General features: G+C 43.2%; 1 protein-coding gene across 1 annotated transcript in view; it reads left to right on the top strand.

Annotated features, from left to right (window-relative positions):
• The first annotated feature begins 742 nt into the window (after window positions 1-742).
• Window positions 743-20689, top strand: part of LOC141096658 (vomeronasal type-2 receptor 26-like) — an 89233-nt gene continuing 69286 nt past the window's right edge. Inside the window, exons 1-2 of the mRNA XM_073583370.1 lie at window positions 743-817; window positions 8581-8704. Of these exons, the coding sequence (XP_073439471.1) occupies window positions 743-817; window positions 8581-8704 (199 nt within the window). The remainder of the gene's footprint in view (window positions 818-8580; window positions 8705-20689) is intronic.

Here is a 20689-nt window from a genome sequence, read left to right as displayed (position 1 = left end):
GGGTTTTAGCTGGTCCCCTGACAATCTTCTGTGGTTTAGGGGCCTCCAGACTCATGGGAGGGCCCCTATTGACAGTCTTTGAGCCTGGCAACTGAGACCTCCTGGCATCATGATGTTCATCGGCCAGACGAGCGGTCTCCTCAAGAGTCATTGGCCGTCTGTCCCAAAGCCATTCTTGTGTCTCGGGGTTTAATCAAGTAAAGAATCGCTCTATCAAGAAGAGCTGGAGGATGTCCTCCTTAGTGGTTGCTTGGTTCCCTTGTACCCACTGTAGCAGTGACCGCCGTAGTTTACAGGCCCATTCAGCATGGGAATCTGTTACCTGTTTTATAAGTCCGTGGAACTTTTGGCGATATGCCTCTGGTGTCAGCGCATGCCGGGCCAAGATCACTTCTTTGACCCGCTCATAGTCCATGCAGTTCTCATCAGGTATCATGCAATAGACGACTGCTGCCCGGCCTGTCAGCTTGCTGGCCAGAACCTGACCCCAATCCTCCGGCTTCACTTGAAAAAGGGCACACTCAGGGGCAGGCTGGGCTGGGTGGCAGGGAGGCAAATGCCCCCCGGGCCGCTTCCCCAGCCCTGATAGCCCTGCACAGTGATCTGCGTGCGGCCTTGTCTGCTGTAATGTGATGTGTTGCGACCGGCAGTAGACACGGCCACGCACATCACAGTTTAATCTCAGCCACGGTCTGCAGCTTATGAAACACTGACAGACTGTGTTGTGCACGCAGGCGGCGCGATGTCATTGTCTCGCGCCGCGGCTCTACAGGCCGGAAGAGAAGACGGAGGCCGCGCTGCTGGGAAACAGGATGAGGTGAGTATAAACTTTATTATTTTTTTCATATGAACGGGCTGTGGGGCCATCATACTGTATATATGGGGGAAAACTATGACCATCTTACTATATATATGGGGAGAAACTATGGCCATCATACTGTATATATGGGGGCTGGGGCCATCCTACTTTAACTATGGGGAGAAACTGCAGACATCATACTGTATATATGGGGGCTGGGGCCATCCTACTATGGATATGAACGGGCTGTGGGGCCATCATACTGTATATATGTGGGGCTGGGGCCATCATACTGAATATAAGAACGGGCTGTGGGGCCATTATACTGTATATATGAATAGGCTGTGGGGTCATCATACTGTGTATATAAATGGACTGTGGTGCCATCATACTGTGTATAAGATCGGGCTGTGGGGCCATCATACTGTGTATATTAATGGGTTGTGGGGCCATCATAATGTATATATAGGGGGAAACTGCGGCCATCATACTGAATATATGAACGGGCATTGGGGCCATCATACTGTATATACGGGGGGCTGAGGCCATCATACTAAATATATGAACGGGCTGTGGGGCCATCATACTGTGTATATGAACGGGCTGTGGGGCCATCATACTGTACATATGAATGGGCTGTGGGGCCATCATACTGTATATATGGGGGGAAACTGCGGCCAGCATACTGTATATATGAATGGGTTGAGGGGCCATCATAATGTATATATGGGGGAAAACTGCAGCCATCATACTGTATATATGGGAGCTGGGGCCATCCTACATGTATATGGGGTGGAACTGGGACCACCATACTGTATATACGGGTGCTAGGACCATCATACTAAATATATGAGTGAACTGCGGCCATCATACTATATATGGAATGTATATTGTATGTGATTATTGTTATGCTGTAATGTCTATTGTCTGTACAAATCCCCTCTGAAATGTAAAGTGCTGCGGAATATGTCGGCACTATAAAAATAAAATTTATTATTATTATTATTATTATTATTATTATTATTATTATTATTATTATATGGGGCTGTGGGACCTTCATACTTTATATATGAGGGACCTGGGGCTATCATCCTTTATATATAAGGGAACTGGGGTCATCCTACTATATATATGAGGGAAATGGGGCCATCCTACTATATACATGGGGAATTGGGGCCATCCTACTTCATATGTGGGGGAACTGGGGCCATCTCAATATATACAAGGGGGGAACTGGGATGATCATACTAGATATATGGGAGAACCGTGGCCACCTTACTATATACATGGGGGAACTGGAGCCATGCTACTATATATATATATATATATATATATATATATATATATATATATATATATATTTAGCTGGGGATATCTTACTATATATATGGGGAGAACTGGTGCCTTCATACTATATATATGGGGCTGTGGGATCATCATACTTTATATATGGGGGAACAGGGACCATCCTACAATATACATGGGGGCAACTGGGGCCACCAATCTATTTATTTGGGGCAGTGGGGACCTTCATACTATGCTAGCTGAAGAGTCCAGCGTTGCCTGGACATAGTAACCAACTGTGGTTAGTTATAACAAATTATAATGATTATATTGCACATAAAAACCGTGCATCTAATCCTGTCCTGTGTGATACTGACTGCTGAGCTGTGTATCTAATCCTATCCTGTGTGATATTGACTGCTGAGCTGTGTATCTAATCCTATCCTGTGTGATACTGACTGCTGAGCTGTGTGTCTAATCCTATCCTGTGTGATACTGACTGCTGAGCCGTGTATCTAATCCTATCCTGTGTCATACTGGGCTCCCCCTGCAGTCTGTGTCAGAGGGTGGTCTGTGTTGGCACGGTAATAAATTGTGTCATTTCCAGCTTTACAGAAGGACAATAACACCATAGAAATGATAAGAATAATAGGCCTCAGTTACCACAACTGTCTGCAAAGAAAACTGTTGCTGATAGCAACCAATCACAGCTCATTTTTCATCTTATAAACAGCTCTGGGACAGCGTGGCGAGTTTTGAGTGGCGACTTTTGTGTTTCGACTTTTATGTGGTGAGGTTGGTGTATGTGTGGTGAAATGTTTCCTGAGGGTGGTATATGTGGTGAAGCACGTGGTAGTGTGTGGCGCATTTTGTGTGTGTGTTCATATCCCCGTGTGTGGTGAGTATCCCATGTCAGGGCTCCACCTTAGCAACTGTATGGTATGTACTATTTGGCTCCATAGCTCTCATTCTTTCAGTCCCCCTTGTTCACATCTGGCAGCTGTCAATTTGCCTCCAACACTTTTCCTTTCACTTTTCCCCATTATGTAGATAGGGGCTAAATTGTTTGGTGAATTGGAACGCGCAGGATTAAAATTTCACCTCACAACATAGCCTATGACGCTCTCGGGGTCCAGACGTGTGACTGTGCAAAATTTTGTGGCTGTAGCTGCGACGGTGCGGATGCCAATACATACATACACTTTTTCCCCATTATGTAGATAGGGGTAAAATTGTTTGGTGAATTGGAACTCGCAGGGTTAAAATTTCGCCTCACAACATAGCCTATGATGCTCTCGGGGACCAGATGTGTGACTGTGCCAAATTTTGTGGCTGTAGCTGCGACGGTGCAGATGCAAATCCCGGACATACACACATACATACACACACACACACATACATACATACATACATACATACACACACACACACACACACACACACATACATACATACACACACACACACACACACATACATACATACACACATACACACATACATACATACATACACACCCATATTGAGCTTTATATATTAGATATACAGGGCAGTGGGGCCATCATACTATACAGTTGAAACCAGAAGTTTCCATACACTAAATAAAAAGACACATATGACCTAAAGCGGGAAAGGTTTATTCTGATTTCATGTCAGATAGAGAAAAACATGCAGATTTGAATATAGTGGATGTAAACTTCTGGTTTCAACTGTATATACACAGGGAGCAGTGGGGATTTCATACTGTATACAGGGTGCAGTGGGGACCTTCATACTATATATAGGGGGCAGGGGGACCTTCATGCTGTATATAGGGTCATTGGGGAACATCATATTATATTTGGGGGCAATGGGAACATCTTATTTTATGTAGGGGCTATGTAGCCATTTTACTATATATAGGGAGATCTGGTGTCCTCAATGTATAATAAAGGGCTTTGGGGACCATCATATTGTGTTTTGTGGTATGTAGGACCATCATTCTGTATATTCAGAGCATTGTGAGCACTCAGAGGACATTATTTGTTATAAATGGGTACATTATTAGTTTTAATAGGGGCACTCAGGTTCCATTATTTTTTTCTTAGGGCTCGGATCTGCTCCCATATCTATGTATTAAGCTTGGTTCTGCTCCCATATCTCTGTAGTAAGCTCGGTTCTGCTCCCATATCTCTGTAGTAAGCTCCGTTCTGCTCCCATATCTATGTATTAAGCTTGGTTCTGCTCCCATATCTCTGTAGTAGGCTCCGTTCTGCTCCCATATCTATGTATTAAGCTCGGTTCTGCTCCCATATCTCTGTAGTAAGCTCCGTTCTGCTCCCATATCTATGTATTAAGCTTGGTTCTGCTCCCATATCTCTGTAGTAGGCTCCGTTCTGCTCCCATATCTATGTATTAAGCTCGGTTCTGCTCCCATATCTCTGTAGTAAGCTCCTTTCTGCTCCCATATCTATGTATTAAGCTCCGTTCTGCTCCCATATCTCTGTAGTAAGCTCCTTTCTGCTCCCATATCTATGTATTAAGCTCGGTTCTGCTCCTATACTTCTGTGGTAAGCTTGGTTCTGCTCCCATATCTCTGTATTAATCTCGGTTCTGCTCCCATATCTCTGTAGTAAGCTGGGTTCTGCTCCCATATCTATGTATTAAGCTCGGTTCTGCTCCCATATCTCTGTAGTAAGCTCCTTTCTGCTCCCATATCTATGTATTAAGCTCCGTTCTGCTCCCATATCTCTGTAGTAAGCTCCTTTCTGCTCCCATATCTATGTATTAAGCTCGGTTCTGCTCCTATACTTCTGTGGTAAGCTTGGTTCTGCTCCCATATCTCTGTATTAATCTCGGTTCTGCTCCCATATCTCTGTAGTAAGCTCGGTTCTGCTCCCAAATCTCTGTAGTAAGCTGGGTTCTGCTCCCATATCTATGTATTAAGCTCGGTTCTGCTCCCATATCTCTGTAGTAAGCTCCTTTCTGCTCCCATATCTATGTATTAAGCTCCGTTCTGCTCCCATATCTCTGTAGTAAGCTCCTTTCTGCTCCCATATCTATGTATTAAGCTCGGTTCTGCTCCTATACTTCTGTGGTAAGCTTGGTTCTGCTCCCATATCTCTGTATTAATCTCGGTTCTGCTCCCATATCTCTGTAGTAAGCTCGGTTCTGCTCCCAAATCTCTGTAGTATGCTGGGTTCTGCTCCCATATCTATGTATTAAGCTCCGTTCTGCTCCCATATCTCTGTAGTAAGCTCTGTTCTGCTCCCATATCTATGTATTAAGCTCCGTTCTGCTCCTATACTTCTGTGGTAAGCTTGGTTCTGCTCCCATATCTCTGTAGTAAGCTGGGTTCTGCTCCCAAATCTCTGTAGTAAGCTCCGTTCTGCTCCCATATCTCTGGAGGAAGCTCCGTTCTGCTCCCATATCTCTGTAGTAAGCTCTGTTCTGCTCCCATATCTCTGTAGTAAGCTCTGTTCTTCTCCTATATCTCTGTAGTTAGCTCAGATCTGCTCCCATATCTCTGTAGTAAGCTCTGTTCTTCTCCTATATCTCTGTAGTTAGCTCAGTTCTGCTCCCATATCTCTGTAGTAAGCTCCAGTCAGTTTCCTTGTCTACGTAGCATTCTTGGTTCCGGTCTCGTGTCTATGTAGTCAGCTTGCTTCTGTTACAGTATATATGTAGGCAGCAAACTTGGTTCTGCTTCCATATATATGCAGCTAGCTCCATTCTGTTCCCATATCTATGTACCACCCTGTTTTTAAAGCCTGTTATCTCTGTCTCTTTAATGCAGTGGCCCGAGACAGCAGGGCAAAAGCACCGCAACTGGACGGCCACTGCCTTGTGATTGCCTCCTAGGCTGAAAAGTGCCAGCCAGCCCCTGGGCACACTGCCGCTCAAAGTCCTGCAGAAAGCCATCAATGTCTTCCTCTGCCTCCTGCTGACGGTCCCTGGGCGGGGGCCAGAGCTCCCCCTGCTCGCTGACTCTCCTCTCTTCGCTCTGCCATCTCCATCTTGGCTAGCTCTATCTTGGCTAGCTCTATTTTGGTCCGCTCTGCCATCTCCATCTTGGCTAGCTCTATCCTGGTCCGCTCGGCCATCTTTTCCTTCAGATCAGTACGCACATCAGCCATCACCTCTCGTATGATCTCTACTGCAGGGTTTGGGCCATAGAACGACAGTCTGCTCTTTACCTCCCTCTGGAATTCGGTCTCTTCCACGTTCACATTGGGAGGCGCTGCACTGTCGTGTTCCATGATGGCTGCTATCAAATCCACTTTTGTTTTGTTGCTGGCGATTAACCCTCGAGCTTCCACCAGGATTTTCAATGTATTCCTCTTTAATTTCTGGTAGTTGTTTTCCATTCAGTCCTTTACTCCTATAGACGGGGTATCATATCCCACTGCTGCCACCAGTGTAACGGGGTCTTCTGTGCTGTAATACCTCTTACATTACCACCCCGTGTTCCAGGAGGTCCACTCTGCTTTTCCTCACTTCTGGATGAAGGACGCTGGCTCGAAAGGCTTTGTAACATGGGAACATATAAAAGATCACTGCTTCTCCACATATTTCCAGTGTGACAACATTTTACTCAATGGTCTCAGAATATATAAACATACAGAGGACAGGACAATCAATATGTGGCGGGCCAGTAGATAACAGGCTCCAATTAAGATGCCAGATGTACATTACAATAGCCGCAGGTGGCCAGCGACCCCCCGATCATTTACCGTGGGATTTACAAAGGTGCGGGGAGGTCAGAAGTGGGATAACTCATTTAGCTCTGCCCAGGGGTCGCAGCCGGTCAGTTGCTGCATTAGGGGTATGCATCTCACATTGCACCTATCATACGTGCATCTCCTATTCGGGGTGCTGGGGGGTTCTGTAACATCCCCCATCTAGTTGCCTGTTCCAGAACTATGCTTACCCATGCTACAAACTCTATTTTATAAGTGCCCTCCTCTAATGTTCCCAAAGGAAGCACTATCTTACCCTTAACTATACAGAAACACAATAGTCATAATAAAGCATAATATCTTACAGTTTGTACAATAAGGTATCACACAATGTGGCAATACCAATCAGACGGTTGGTAATACGCAGCAGTGTAGCAGTACCGAAGCATAACAGAATATTTACATTAAAGCTCTTTAAGGGGAGGAGGCAATAAATGAGTGTTCTATCCCAATCCCCTTCAATACTACAAATTTTATTGTCATGACTTGCATCCGCTTTCTAGTACAATAAGAATGAACAAAACCCTGTGTAATAGTGAAGTATATGTAGCAGTACAGGTACCAGCTCCCACATTTCATTGATCGATCACACTGAGGATGGCACTGCTTCTGCTGGCTCCTCTCATATCTCTCCCACCTATCATTTGAATTTCTGTTTTCTTCACAGAATACTATGCTCATTGCCTTCAGAGCTCCAGTTGCACAACATGTTACTGACTGGAGTATTAGTCCAATAGTTTAGAGATTTCTCTTCTGATCTCTATTGCTGAGCTGCTGTTTTTTTCTGTTCTCCCACTACTCTAAATTACTCTAAAATGTCTGCTGCATTCCCTGCCTCAGCTTTTATACTGCCCGTGATAGTCTGTCCTGACTGTCTAAGCTATACTATGCGATGAGGTAACTGCACGTTTGCACCTTAAGTCTGTAATGTGTAAAATGGAGGCAGCATTTTTTTCAGGGTTTGATTGAATCAAATCACAAATCGTTTGCATTAGCTGGGACCTGAGGGTTTCTTAAAATTCATCACAAATTTGATTTCTGATGATCAATTCATTTGTCTCTACTCATGACAAGTTAAAGAGGGATTAATGGCCGTGTCAAATGTAACCATCAATTCTTACCAGTATAACTAATATCCATGAAATAAACCCATGACTTCCTGCGCCTTGGGTAAAATGGCCACAGCAGCCTTTTATTAAACATTGCCACAAACTTGGGGCACCCACAACCCTGGCACCCTGAACATTATATAACATGAACCAGCTGATCTGGTGCAGAGGCATAACCCACAACCTTCCTAATCTTCCCCGGTCGCATCGCACCAGCCCAGAGAATGAGGTATTAATGACACTAAATTAGTTCCCCTAACTTCACAGGACTTACACCCCCAAGTGGCCTTGGCCTGTCACAGAAGCCACCATACACTACTAGTGCCTTCCCACCAAATGTCATCACCACTGGACCAGCCTCTAACCTGGACCTATCCCCCACCGATGTGACAGGAAGAAGGGAGGGTGGGCAGCGGGATCCAGGGTGGAAGAGAAGGCAGGAACCCTCCCCTGTCCCTTATATATCCCCGCACAACCCCGCCTCCAAAACTCCCTCCCACCAATCAGACTCCAGGACACCACCACAAATCCCTCCCATCCTGATTGTCACACAAGTTAACCCCCACCCTCTAAATTGTCATGGGGCCTGTCCACCCTGCGGCTCCTTCACTTGTCTCATTTCTCAGCATTCAGTCTTTGTCCCTCAGTAACATTCTCATCTGTTTCTCAGGTCCCAGTATCCCGCTGCTCAGATCCCTGCTCACCTGGAAGCTGGAAAACGGCAAAACCGACAATTCACACCTGCTGCTATGACTGCGTCCCGTGTCCAGAAGGCGAGATCTCCAATATAACCGGTATGTACAGTCTGAGGGGTGTAACCGGCATCCGGCACCTTCTTATAGATGATGGACTCCGCATCGACCACATTCACACACTGCAGGGCAGGACGTCACTCAGGGATCGGTGTGTGGGATTTCAGCCCCAGCATTGTCTGCAGCGGTCACAGCCCAGCACAGTCTGCAGTGGTCACCGCCCAGTACTTTCTGCACTGGTCATCGCCCAGCGCTGTCTGGAGCAGTCACCGCCCAGAATTGTCTGCAGTGATCGCCGCCCAGCACTGTCTGCACCAGTCACTGTTCACTGTAAGATACACAGCTCAGCAGATGGTATCACACATGATAGGGTTAGGTACACAGCTCAGCAAACGGTATCACACATGATAAGATTAGATTTGTAAGGAGGTTGACCGCAACATGGGTAGCTGCATGCCGGGTCCCAAACTAAAAAGGCTGCATCCTCTGTTTCCAGGGGAAGCCTGAGAGAGGCGGACCTTCCCCTGCTACAGGAGGGAAGGAGGAGAGAGATGGAGCTTCCTGCTGACAGAAGGGGACGGGGAGATCCTAAAAAGAGCGCACAGGCACAGTGGAGAAGAAGAAAAAGCATGCACTGCAGGAGAGGTTGGCGCCAAGTAAGTGCAATGCACAGAGCAGAGAAGAGCATGCAATACTTCCCCCACCAGGGAGTGCTGGCCCTGTGACAGGCCATGCGGCTGCTGTCCAGGATAGGAGTTGTAGTGCTGGGGAGATTAGCTGTGCCAGCAGAGACGTGCCAGCAGTGAAGAGCTGTGCAGAGCTGTGCCAGCAGAGCTGAGCCATGCGGAGGTAAGCCAGGTGCCGTACACTATGAGACAGTGAGTACCGCAGCTGCTCTGCCCAAGAGTGACCGCACACTTGACAGACACCTGCATTCAGGTCCATCATTTCTGGACGACCTACTGTCAGCAAATCGCTACTCTCCACATTAGGAGAGAGTAACGCAGAGAGAGAAAGATGGCAAGGCCAGAGCTTGACTAATAAGGACTTGTGTACACCGCAGAGTCTCTCACACTGGACTCAGTACCGTGCAAGATACGTTTAAGCATGGGGAATCTTCCTGCCCCTCAAACTTTGCTGAGACGTCCCATGCCGCTGTTGCCGGTGCCACCGTTGGATCCCCACCTGTTACAGACCTCACCAAGATGTCACGTGCCACTGCTGTTGGTGTCACCGTTGGAACCCTGAACCTCCTCATGTCTGAAGACTACATTCCGATAAGTTTAAACTCTTTCTTACTGTACTCTCGTTCGTGCCTCATCAATCCTGTCATACTCCCAGTTCTACCCCATCCAAACTCCCTTTCCCATATTTTGTCCTATTACCATTCCTCTGTGCCCTACTACTCCCTGAGTGTAGTATATTTGTTGTTAATAAAAACCTGTTAACTCTTGATCTGTCTCCTGTCCGTGGCAACATCCCGCGTTCCTGCGATTTCTACACTTGGCGTAGTCAGCAGGATGTCGCTCAATGGCGCGGAGGTGGCAGATCAAGCAGTTAGAGAGGGCCCCAGATCCAGCATCTCCCTGGGGGCCATGTTAAATAACATCCCAAAGTTCACTCGGAATGATACCATACTTGGGAGTTGGACTGAACTTATAAAGGGGATGATGCGGATGCATCCCATGACTGCAGCCCGAGAAGCAGAAGTGGCTATGATGGGACTCTGTCATGCTTCAACCCCCCTAGGCAAGAGACACGTTAGATAAGGTCTTACTGATATATGAGGAGACACACGAGGACCCGACTGACGTGGGAGAGTTGCACATGCATCTGTTCAGGCATATTCAAAGAGAAGGGGAGACCATGACCCAGTTTATGAATGCGCTGCAGGAACTCCATACTGCCATTGCTCGCAAAGACGGAGTATGAGTAGGGTCCATTGACGTGGTGGTGCGAGACCAGCTAGTGACGAGCCTATGTGACTGTAAAATAATGCATATCCTGTAAAATACTCAGGACTAGTTACCAGATAAAAATATAGTGGTTTATTTGGTTTCTTCCATCAAAGAAAGGTTATTACAGAAAAACAGGTGAATAAAAATAAGTGAAAGAGATATTGTCCATTGTTCATACTCTGAAATCTCACATGGCAAAAGCAACATGTATTCTTCTTTCTCTCCGGGAACTCACATGGCAAATGGCGTCTGTCTCTCAGTTCGGCTTCTTCATAATAAAGTAACATACCAGCTGTTGAGTTATGTCATCTTGCGTCTGTGTCTCATGATGGTGAGGGAAGAAGAAGAGCGACCTCTACAGTTAGCCATGAATTATATACGTCTCCTAAAGCACGTGGTCTCTACATATATGGAGCTGTCTTTCTACCATGAGCCAAGCTTAAAAATAGCCTATGTCGTGTAAGCTAAAGCATTCTACAGAACTGGGTGTAATAAGAAATAATTAACGGATTATTAATATTTAACAATTCCCCTTTTGAGGGAGACAGACATTAATTGGAACCCTCAAATATAACGATCTTTTTTCTTCTTTTCTTCTTCTTTGACAAAATAATTTAATATCAATAATAATAATAATAATAATAATAATATTAGATTACCGTTATAAGTACTCAATGACATAATTGATGTGAATTCATGTTATGGTAAGCCGTGAACAATATTCATATATAATATGTATAATTATACTTCCCTAAGTCTAAATTGAAGCATCTCAGGTCCAGTCATCATCATCTGATGTCATCTGGTCTTCATTTTGATGTCTTCTGTCTTCTTCTTGGTTCTTTTAAAAATGCAGTTTTCTTATAGCATATAGATGTTGTAAGAATTGTGTGGTGTATCAAATCAAAGTCCATAAATTCAAATGTTGATAAGAAACAAAGTCTATAGATGAAATGCAGCTTTAATATCTGTGCAGTGTCATCTTTAAAAACCTGGGCTTACATTGGCTCGCCTTGGATATTCTGGAATCCTCCATCGGCACTGGTCTTTGAACAGGTGTGACGTCTTTGGTCAGCAAAGCAAGGGTTAAAATGACTCTTCCTTGCTAAACATAGCACCATAACCAGTCCTTGTCCTAATGCACAGGACATATGTCAGGGTTGTAGCCTCCCGACAATTACCTTATTGTTCACCAGCCTTACATCGAAGCTTTACAGGTGATTGAAAACCTCTGGAACTTGATAAGAACGTGATAACACCGTTCATCTCAGCATCATAGGATCATCGTCCTCTGGTTGTCAGGTTAGACACTTTAATCGTGACTGTCAGTGGTGGATACTGCACTTGTGACTGTCAGTGGTGGATACTGCACTTGTGACTGTCAGTGGTGGATACTGCACTTGTGGCTGTCAGTGGTGGATACTGCACTTGTGGCTGTCAGTGGTGGATACTGCACTTGTAATTAACACAGTTCATTTCTCAGAAGTCATAGCTTTGTTACCTTCTGGGACTTCTGGATCGCGGCATTCTTCTTCTTGCAACTGATAAGAATCAATGAAGTTTAGAAATGTGATAAGTCTTTATTAACATAATTTCAGTATCTTGCTTGAAGTCTTCATTCCCTATTCTATACCAAATCTGGTAATTTCCCTATCCCATGATATCACAGCGTACCATAGCAATTAGTAATATCCATATAATTATTATCAGAATTTGTACCATATATGGATTTCAATATTTGAAATAATAAACCAATAATAAGTGATAATACATTATTATCCATATTTTTTCATGTGATAGAACATTTTTATGTCATAGATGTAATTACCTTTTTCAACCCATAGGTGTCACTGTGTTTTATGTAACCAGTGTTATCATCTTTATTAATAAGGAATATATTTATTATACTAATAATATGTAGGAATACGTAAAGCCATGAACCAAAATAAGAATATATGAGTGAGCGAATGAATGAATAAAAGAATTGTTGCATATAACTCAGAAGTGAAACATTTCCTTAGTAATAGAACCATATCATCCCTATATTTAATGAAGCAATATTCTCAGTAGATATTACTTTACTAAATATTGGTGAAAGAATTAAAAATAATGAAAAATAAGAATAAAAATAAAAATAAGAATAAGGCCTTTATGTTGATGCAGAGTAGTTATGTCTTCAGTAACATATACCCTTAATATTTCCATGATCTGGATTATTTCATAATTGTCATAAACTTGTGTTATCAAAATATTCAAATCATGCAACTTTGCATGTAATTCCTCTTAGTGTAAAGAAATGACTCTTTATAATACTTGTTATTATACCCAATACTTATACCATTGTACCTTATTAATATTTTTTTTTCCTATTAAAATGTGTGAAGAAGAGGTATTAATCAAATGTGATGATGTAGTCAGGATAAAAAACATATTTCCCCCTTAATATCAAAAAATATTGTTTCATGAAATAATTCATTTATCAAAACCAAAATTAAAAATAATTAATTTATAAGTTGTGTAAATATTATACTTGCTTATACCATTATTTGTCTGAAGATGTGTAACCATTAAAATTAATTTGAATATCATAAAATTATCCTTTGGAAAAATTAATTTAAATGTAGTTTAAGATTAACACACTTGGACAGAGAAGGAAGGTCCACTATTCCCAGATGCAGCTGGTGAATACCAGGCTCTGTGCTGGTGCCTGTTTAAAAGAGCTAAAGCTGATAAGGAAAGAATAGATTTTCTTCCTAAACTATTTTCTATTTTGTTGTGCGATTGCACTTATCCACAATTAACTAAATCAAGAAATAATAATTACTATAGAAATATAGAAATATATGTTGTATAGATAATATTTCATTATATATCCTAATATTCTAATAATTTAACTGATCTGCATATTTCTCCTAAAGATAAAAGCTTTTGGGTTTTTTTTTTTTTTTCTCTCTTATAGAATCCTGAGGTCTCATACAAACGTATCACATTACTCGCTCAGCAGCTGCTCATACACTCAGTCACTGTCACTCAGACTGTGTCACATATTAACTTTAAACCAAATACCTCACATATGAAGGTGTGATGAATACACGTATTTTAACCCAAATTATCCTAATTATCAATGCATTGTAAACTATTTCAATTTAGTCTCTTAATATTTCTTTGAATATTCCCCAAATACACATGACATAAATATATATGTATAGCTATACTTGACATTTAGGCCTGGAAAAAAAATTCCATTGCTTTGCAAAAGTTGAGACCCCCTTTAAAATTCTTTTCCTAAGGAACAGGGACATAGTATACTGGTATACTTGTATTATTAGAACAAGGTTCAAATTCCCCTGCTATGGTTGTCATTCAAACCATGCAGTAAAGCACACACCCAGAACATTTTAAAAAGCAATTAGTTATTTCCTTTTAAGGGTTAGATATATAAAATCATGCAATTATTGCATCTTCCTTTGTAAATAAAGGCATAAATCCTTGGAAGAGAATTTTTCTCGATTAAGTCCTGCTTTGAAATGAAAATTCTAAGGAAACATAAAAAATAAGGTTAATATCATATTCATATTCTAAATATTATTACTGATGTAGATTTTAATTTTCATTAAAAAATACAGTTCTACTATTTCTACTTCTACAAACACTCTATATATATACTGTATGACTATGTATATATCCACAAACCATAAAACTACAGGATTATACTCTATAACTCACTAATTGTATAACACTGTTACACAATATATATTACTTTTTTCCTAGCCAATTCCTACACCCATACTTATTTCTCTGCAAAAAATATCCTGAAAGGTTCTTGCCATTTTAAAGCTGATAGATTCTTGGAGCAGAGTATTCAGTTTACAGGCCATGATGTCACTCACCACCTGTTTCTGTCTGTCAAATTCAGCCATCTTAGTTACAGAAAGAAAATCAGAACTCATCATTTTTCTTAATTCCATTTGTGTCTTTTCGGTGATCTTTTGCATCATTCCATATGGCTTATAACAAACATGTGATTTTCTTTTTCTTTCTTCGTAGATTTGATTTTGGGGAAAACTCATTTTAGAAGGCTTTGCTAATACCGGCTTCTGATAAGATTTTACTCTGCCTGTCTTCACAAAATTAGCACAATTTACTTTCCTTTCACGATTCTCGTGTTTTCTGGCAAAATCAAGGGATTGCGCACATTCAAACAAAGAATCTTTTTGTGACGCAATAACACGAGATGCAGGATTTAGAAACCAAAATTTGCTTACAAAACTCCTTATGAGGGACGGTGTTTTGACATTCTCACTCAGCATTTTGTACAAACGTTCATATATGGACATGAACGTAAAAATACATTCCTTCCGACCAATTCTTAATTTTTGAAGAATATCAATATCTGGATGATTTTCATTTGATGAACAAAAAATGAGAATTTTTAATCTGTCTTTATCAGTTAAATTCTCATGTGTTTCACCAGATAACTTTAAAGACAATCTCCTAGCAAAATTTACAGGGATCCACATTTTGAACAACTGATTCTTCTCCTCGTTAGATAAATCAAATTTTTCAGAACAACTTTCATAAATCTCAGAGTTTCTACAAACATCTATTTTGTTGTCATAAGCAGGAATTATTTGGCATATTTTTATCAAATTCTTCCTCACGCTACTTCGGATTTGGGCCTGTGAGTCTTCTATTTTTAGTGGTACGTCTTTCCCTTGTACGTCCTCTACGTCAGTTCTGAAGTCTCCTCCTACTTCTCCATCTTGTTCCACGTCTGCATGGTCACCTTCAATGGCTGCTACAGACACTTGATTACAGTCAATCTCCCTAACTTTACAGCCAATCTCGAGAACATCACAACAATCATTTTTGGATTTCTCTGACACAGATCTATGAAATATATCTACCATCTGTAGAATATTTTTTAATCTCTCTCTTTCTCTATTGAAAAACTTAGAATCTAACCTCTAATTCTCGAGTTCACACTCGGCATATAAACTTAACCATAAAACTTCTGAATTAGAATTGTCTACAGACTTAAATTTCAATTTACTCTGCTTAGCAAGACAATTAATGACATCCATTTTATCTTACCTTGAAATGTCTCAGCTCCTTTTATGGACAACGCTGGGTTCCTGTCTTTACACGTCTGGCTTACGTCTGGTACTTTTGGCACTTGTAGTACTTCTCAATCTATCTGGCAATTCTTACTTCTAGGTTCTATGTGATTCTTGTAAGTAGTGGAATTCCCGATAACTTGCACATATGATTTGACGTTAGCAAAGTCCAATCCCCCGTGTGGGCAAGTTGAGGGAAATCCGCAAAAAAGTACAAAAATTCAGATCTGGCTGGCTCTCCAATGTAAAATAATGCATATCCTGTAAAATACTCAGGACTAGTTACCAGATAAAAATATAGTGGTTTATTTGGTTTCTTCCATCAAAGAAAGGTTATTACAGAAAAACAGGTGAATAAAAATAAGTGAAAGAGATATTGTCCATTGTTCATACTCTGAAATCTCACATGGCAAAAGCAACATGTATTCTTCTTTCTCTCCGGGAACTCACATGGCAAATGGCGTCTGTCTCTCAGTTCGGCTTCTTCGTAATAAAGTAACATACCAGCTGTTGAGTTATGTCATCTTGCGTCTGTGTCTCATGATGGTGAGGGAAGAAGAAGAGCGACCTCTACAGTTAGCCATGAATTATATACGTCTCCTAAAGCACGTGGTCTCTACATATATGGAGCTGTCTTTCTACCATGAGCCAAGCTTAAAAATAGCCTATGTCATGTAAGCTAAAGCATTCTACAGAACTGGGTGTAATAAGAAATAATTAACGGATTATTAATATTTAACAGTGACACGCTGTGGAAGCAGGCTCTGAGGGAGCACTTGAGAGTCAAACCCAGTATGACTTTCTCTGAAATAAGGGCAGAAGCGCGCATAGGCGAGCAGGAGCAAGGTATTGGAGCCTTGATGAGTTGGTCCGGCGTTGCGGAGTACCCAACTCAAATGAAGAAGAGCCGACATGGACCCATGATTTACGGCTGAAAATGAGAAGACATTGGGAAAAAGACGAGAGTCTGAGGGAAGCCCTTACTGCTGTCTTGGGGACCAGCGTCATACCCCATGGTAACACATGGAAGAAGGTGAAGGAAATTAGAGGAGAGGTTCGGAGCATAAAGAAGGCTTCAGTGGCGGCTCCAGAGTGTAACCTTGTATCCGGGAGTGAAGAGCAAAGGCTAAGTGAGATATGCTTCCCACCGAGGTAGACGAACAAGACAAAAGCATCCACCAGACAGATGCAGATGTGTGTGCTGGGCATGCGGAAGAGTGGGACACCTGTCCAGAAATTGCCCTACCAAAGAAAAGCAATGGCAAAGACCCACTCACCCCTACGAAGGTCATGCTAATTGGAGGGAATGTCGCCCCTGGAAGGAATATTGTGGCGGGAGAAGTGCCCCATTCAGAGCAAGACCATGTCACGACGTCAGACACCGAGAAGAGATAGAGATAGAGAGGGTGGTGACTGTTCATGGTAAAATGTCTACGCTGTCCCGAAGCATGGAGGCGAGTCTGGCAGAACTCCAAACTAGGTCTAGAGGTCATGACTAGAGATGAGCGACTTTGCCTTTTTCAGGGTCGAGTCGAGTTTCATAAAACCCGACTTTCTCAAAAGTCGGGTCGAACGAAATCGGCCGATTATCGCGAAAAGTCGAAGGCTGACTGAAACACGAAACCCAATGCAAGTCAATGGGGAAGCAAAGTCGGCAGGGAGCGGAGGACAGGAAACACACCTACAGTGCCCATTTTAATGCCAAAAACATCAATTCTTATTACTTAAGATTGTCAACCTTAATTTACTTTAAAATAATAGTTAGGCATTGAAAACTGGAGTTATTTGGCTAAAGTGTGTGGGGGGGTAGGGCTGGCTCCAGATTTTCGTGGGCCCAGGGCCAAAGAGTGTCAATGGGCTCCTTTAACACATGCCACAATTCATGATCCTCTGATCAGAGAAATAGCGGTATAGTACAATGAAAAATACTTCACTTCTTACATCTCATGACTGATATCTATTTTAAATTCTCCAATAGCTCCAAAAACGGACAGTATATTACTCCATACAATATTATGGCCACCGCATAGTGCGCTATACAGAGTAATGAGGCCCATATATTTCTCCATACAAAATCATTGGTCCCATATATTGTTTGAAACAGTATATGATGAGCTCCACATAATGCTACAGTATATGTTGGTCCCCATGGATGAAGCTCCACTGTGTTATGGGCCCAAATAATGCTCCATATATATTGGGCCCCATTTCTAATGCTCCAGTGTATAATGGGCCCTGTAAATGCTGCTCCAGTATCTGATATCAACCATTGGAATGCTCCAGTGTATGGTGGGCCTCATATATCATTCTCCAGAGTATAGTGCTCCCCAAAAATAGCTGTCCACACATTGAAAACAATTAAATAAGTCTCCTCGCTAGGGAATCCCTGTACTAGTTTGGACTCCTCGTCATCCCCATCTTCCATCTCACTGCACTTGGACTGTTTAGGCAGAGGGAGTAGAGACGTGATGTCATCGCGCTCTCTGACCAGAATATCACTGTCAGGAAACGTGGAAGACACCACGGTGGTGGAGCAGGGAGAGGTAAGTATTTCAACTTTGCAAGTGCTGTGATCCTGAGCAAGCAGGGGCGGCCCACTCGGCGACGGCACTGACACATGGCCCCTTTTAGTATGCCGGTGTGTCTGACGGCGGGTGTGCACCCCCACCGTCAGAGACACTTGATTGTGCTATGAGGGACCTTGTGCCAGTGCCGTTGCCAAACAGTGTGCCCACCCACCTGTCCAGGGCAACGGCAATCGCATGGGTGCATGCGCCAGGTGGTGACCGCGGCCCTGTGGAGGAAGGCAGCCCAGTTAGGGAGGTGGAAAAATTGGCATATGTTGATGTTGGACATTCAGCAGCTGCAAATGGAGTAATTGGAGAAGTCCGCGGAAGAGGAGGACAAAAGCAAGCCATTTTTCTGGCAGCCTACGTTTCAGCAGGTGAGGGTGGGACAAAATCCTTTGAAACCCATGCATGGTTCTTTTTAATCAAGGTTAGATCATCAACATTTTGGGTCGACAGATGGGTCCTTTTTCTGTCAGGATTGATCCAGCAGCACTGAAGACTCGTTCAGATAACACACTAGCAGCAGGGCAAGCGAGCTACTGTAAAGCATATTGTGCCAATTCAGGCAAGGTGTCAAGTTTACTGGCCCAATAGTCAAAGGGGAATGACCGGTGAGGGAGAACATTGATATGGGAGGAGAAGTAGTTTGTTACCAAAGTTGACAACTGCTGTCTCCTGTCACTTTCGATCGATGCAGTATTACCAGTCTTGTGAGCGGTACTTGAAAAATCAGTCCACAACATGGTCATGAAACTCCTGTGTCCAATGCCACTTCGGCTGTGTGCACCATGAACACCTCTTTCATGTTGCCACCTACAGCTTATTGGAAAAACATCACCGCCGCTGAGTGCTGGGAATGCCTCAAACAACGGTTTACCAGAGTTGCTTGTTTGTTAGCCAATATTAGCTCTAGGTTCTCCTGTGGCATGATGTTTTGGAATTTGCCTTTATAGCGTGGATCCAGGATGCTGGCCAATAAGTAGTCATCATCGTTCATCATTTTGGCAATGCGGAGGTCCCTTTTTAGGATCTGCAAGGCATAATCAGACATGTGGGCCAATGTTCCAGGGGTCAATGATGCACTGCGAGTGCTGGGTGGAGAGCACTTTCTGGCAAATCCACATGCCTCCAGTCACGCACAAACCCTGTACCAGACCTTGCCACGCCAACATTTTTTCTTGCCCCCTGAGAAGCATCATCCTCCCCAAAATAATCATCCCCATCATCCTCCTCCTCCTCCTCTTCCTCTTCTTCCTCCACCTCGTCCACGAAACTTCCCTGAGCAGAAAATGGCTGACTGTCATCAAGGCTTCCCTCCTCCACTTCCTCCTCGGTTGCAGACGCCTGCTCCTTAATGTGCGTCAAAGTTTGCATGAGCAGACGCATAAGTGGGATGCTCATGCTTATGATGGCGTCGTCTGTGCTTACCAGCCGTGTGCATTCCTCAAAACACTGAAGGACTTTACAGAGGTCTTTCAGCTTCGACCACTGCACACCAGACAACTACATGTGTGCCTGCAAACTGCCTTCCCGTGTCTCCTCCCACAAATGAATTACAGCCTGCCTCTGTTCGCACAGCCTCTGAACCATGTGCAGGGTGGAGTTCCACCTTGGTGCAACGTCGATAATTAGGCGGTGCTTGGGAAGATGGAGCAATCGCTGCAGCTTCTGCATACAACCAGAGTGTACGGGCGACCGGCGGATGTGCGAGCACAGCCTTCGCACCTTATGGAGCAGGGGTGTTAACTCAGGATAATTATTGAGGAAGCACTGCACCACCAGGTTCAAGGTGTGAGCCAGGCAAGGTATGTGTCTGAGTTTTGAAAGGGCTATGGCTGCCACAAAATTAATCTGAGAGGGCTCTCACTCCTACATTCAGGAGGTCCCTTCCTTATGCCATATAGTTACCAGACAGCGGAATCCATATTCCCCATCACTTTAGAATGCAGATAATACAGGCCTATTGTGAATTCTGGGGTTCATCCACCATCACCACCCTGTCCCCCGCCGTGTCATTATGTGGCCCTCGCTGACAATATTATTATTAGTAGTTTTCTGCCCATGAGAAGGAGTGTGGGCATTAGGTGGGATGAACCCTGGTCCATGCAGTCTTTATAAAAACCCCTGAGCCAGCAGACGACAGCGCCCACTGACCCTCATGTCTCCACATCTACTTTAAGAAAAGTTGTCCCCAAATGCTTTTTCACCTGTAAAATAACAAAACTAAGAAAAGGGGACCCAGTAACAGTGCACAAGATGTAATTATAATAATATAACAAATTGTAAACACAATATATATCTAGATACGTAAGAATGTGCGCTGAACCAAAGGAAAAATGTAAACTCTTAGTCTATCGGAACCGAAACAGCAAAAAACACCAA

Source organism: Dendrobates tinctorius, unplaced genomic scaffold (assembly GCF_039654945.1).
Source record: "Dendrobates tinctorius isolate UK_male_01 unplaced genomic scaffold, ASM3965494v1 ptg000077l, whole genome shotgun sequence".
In the NCBI taxonomy this organism is placed as follows: Eukaryota; Metazoa; Chordata; class Amphibia; order Anura; family Dendrobatidae; genus Dendrobates; species Dendrobates tinctorius.
The sequence above is the reverse complement of the archived record's forward strand: the minus strand, read 5'-3'. Positions and strand labels throughout refer to the sequence as shown.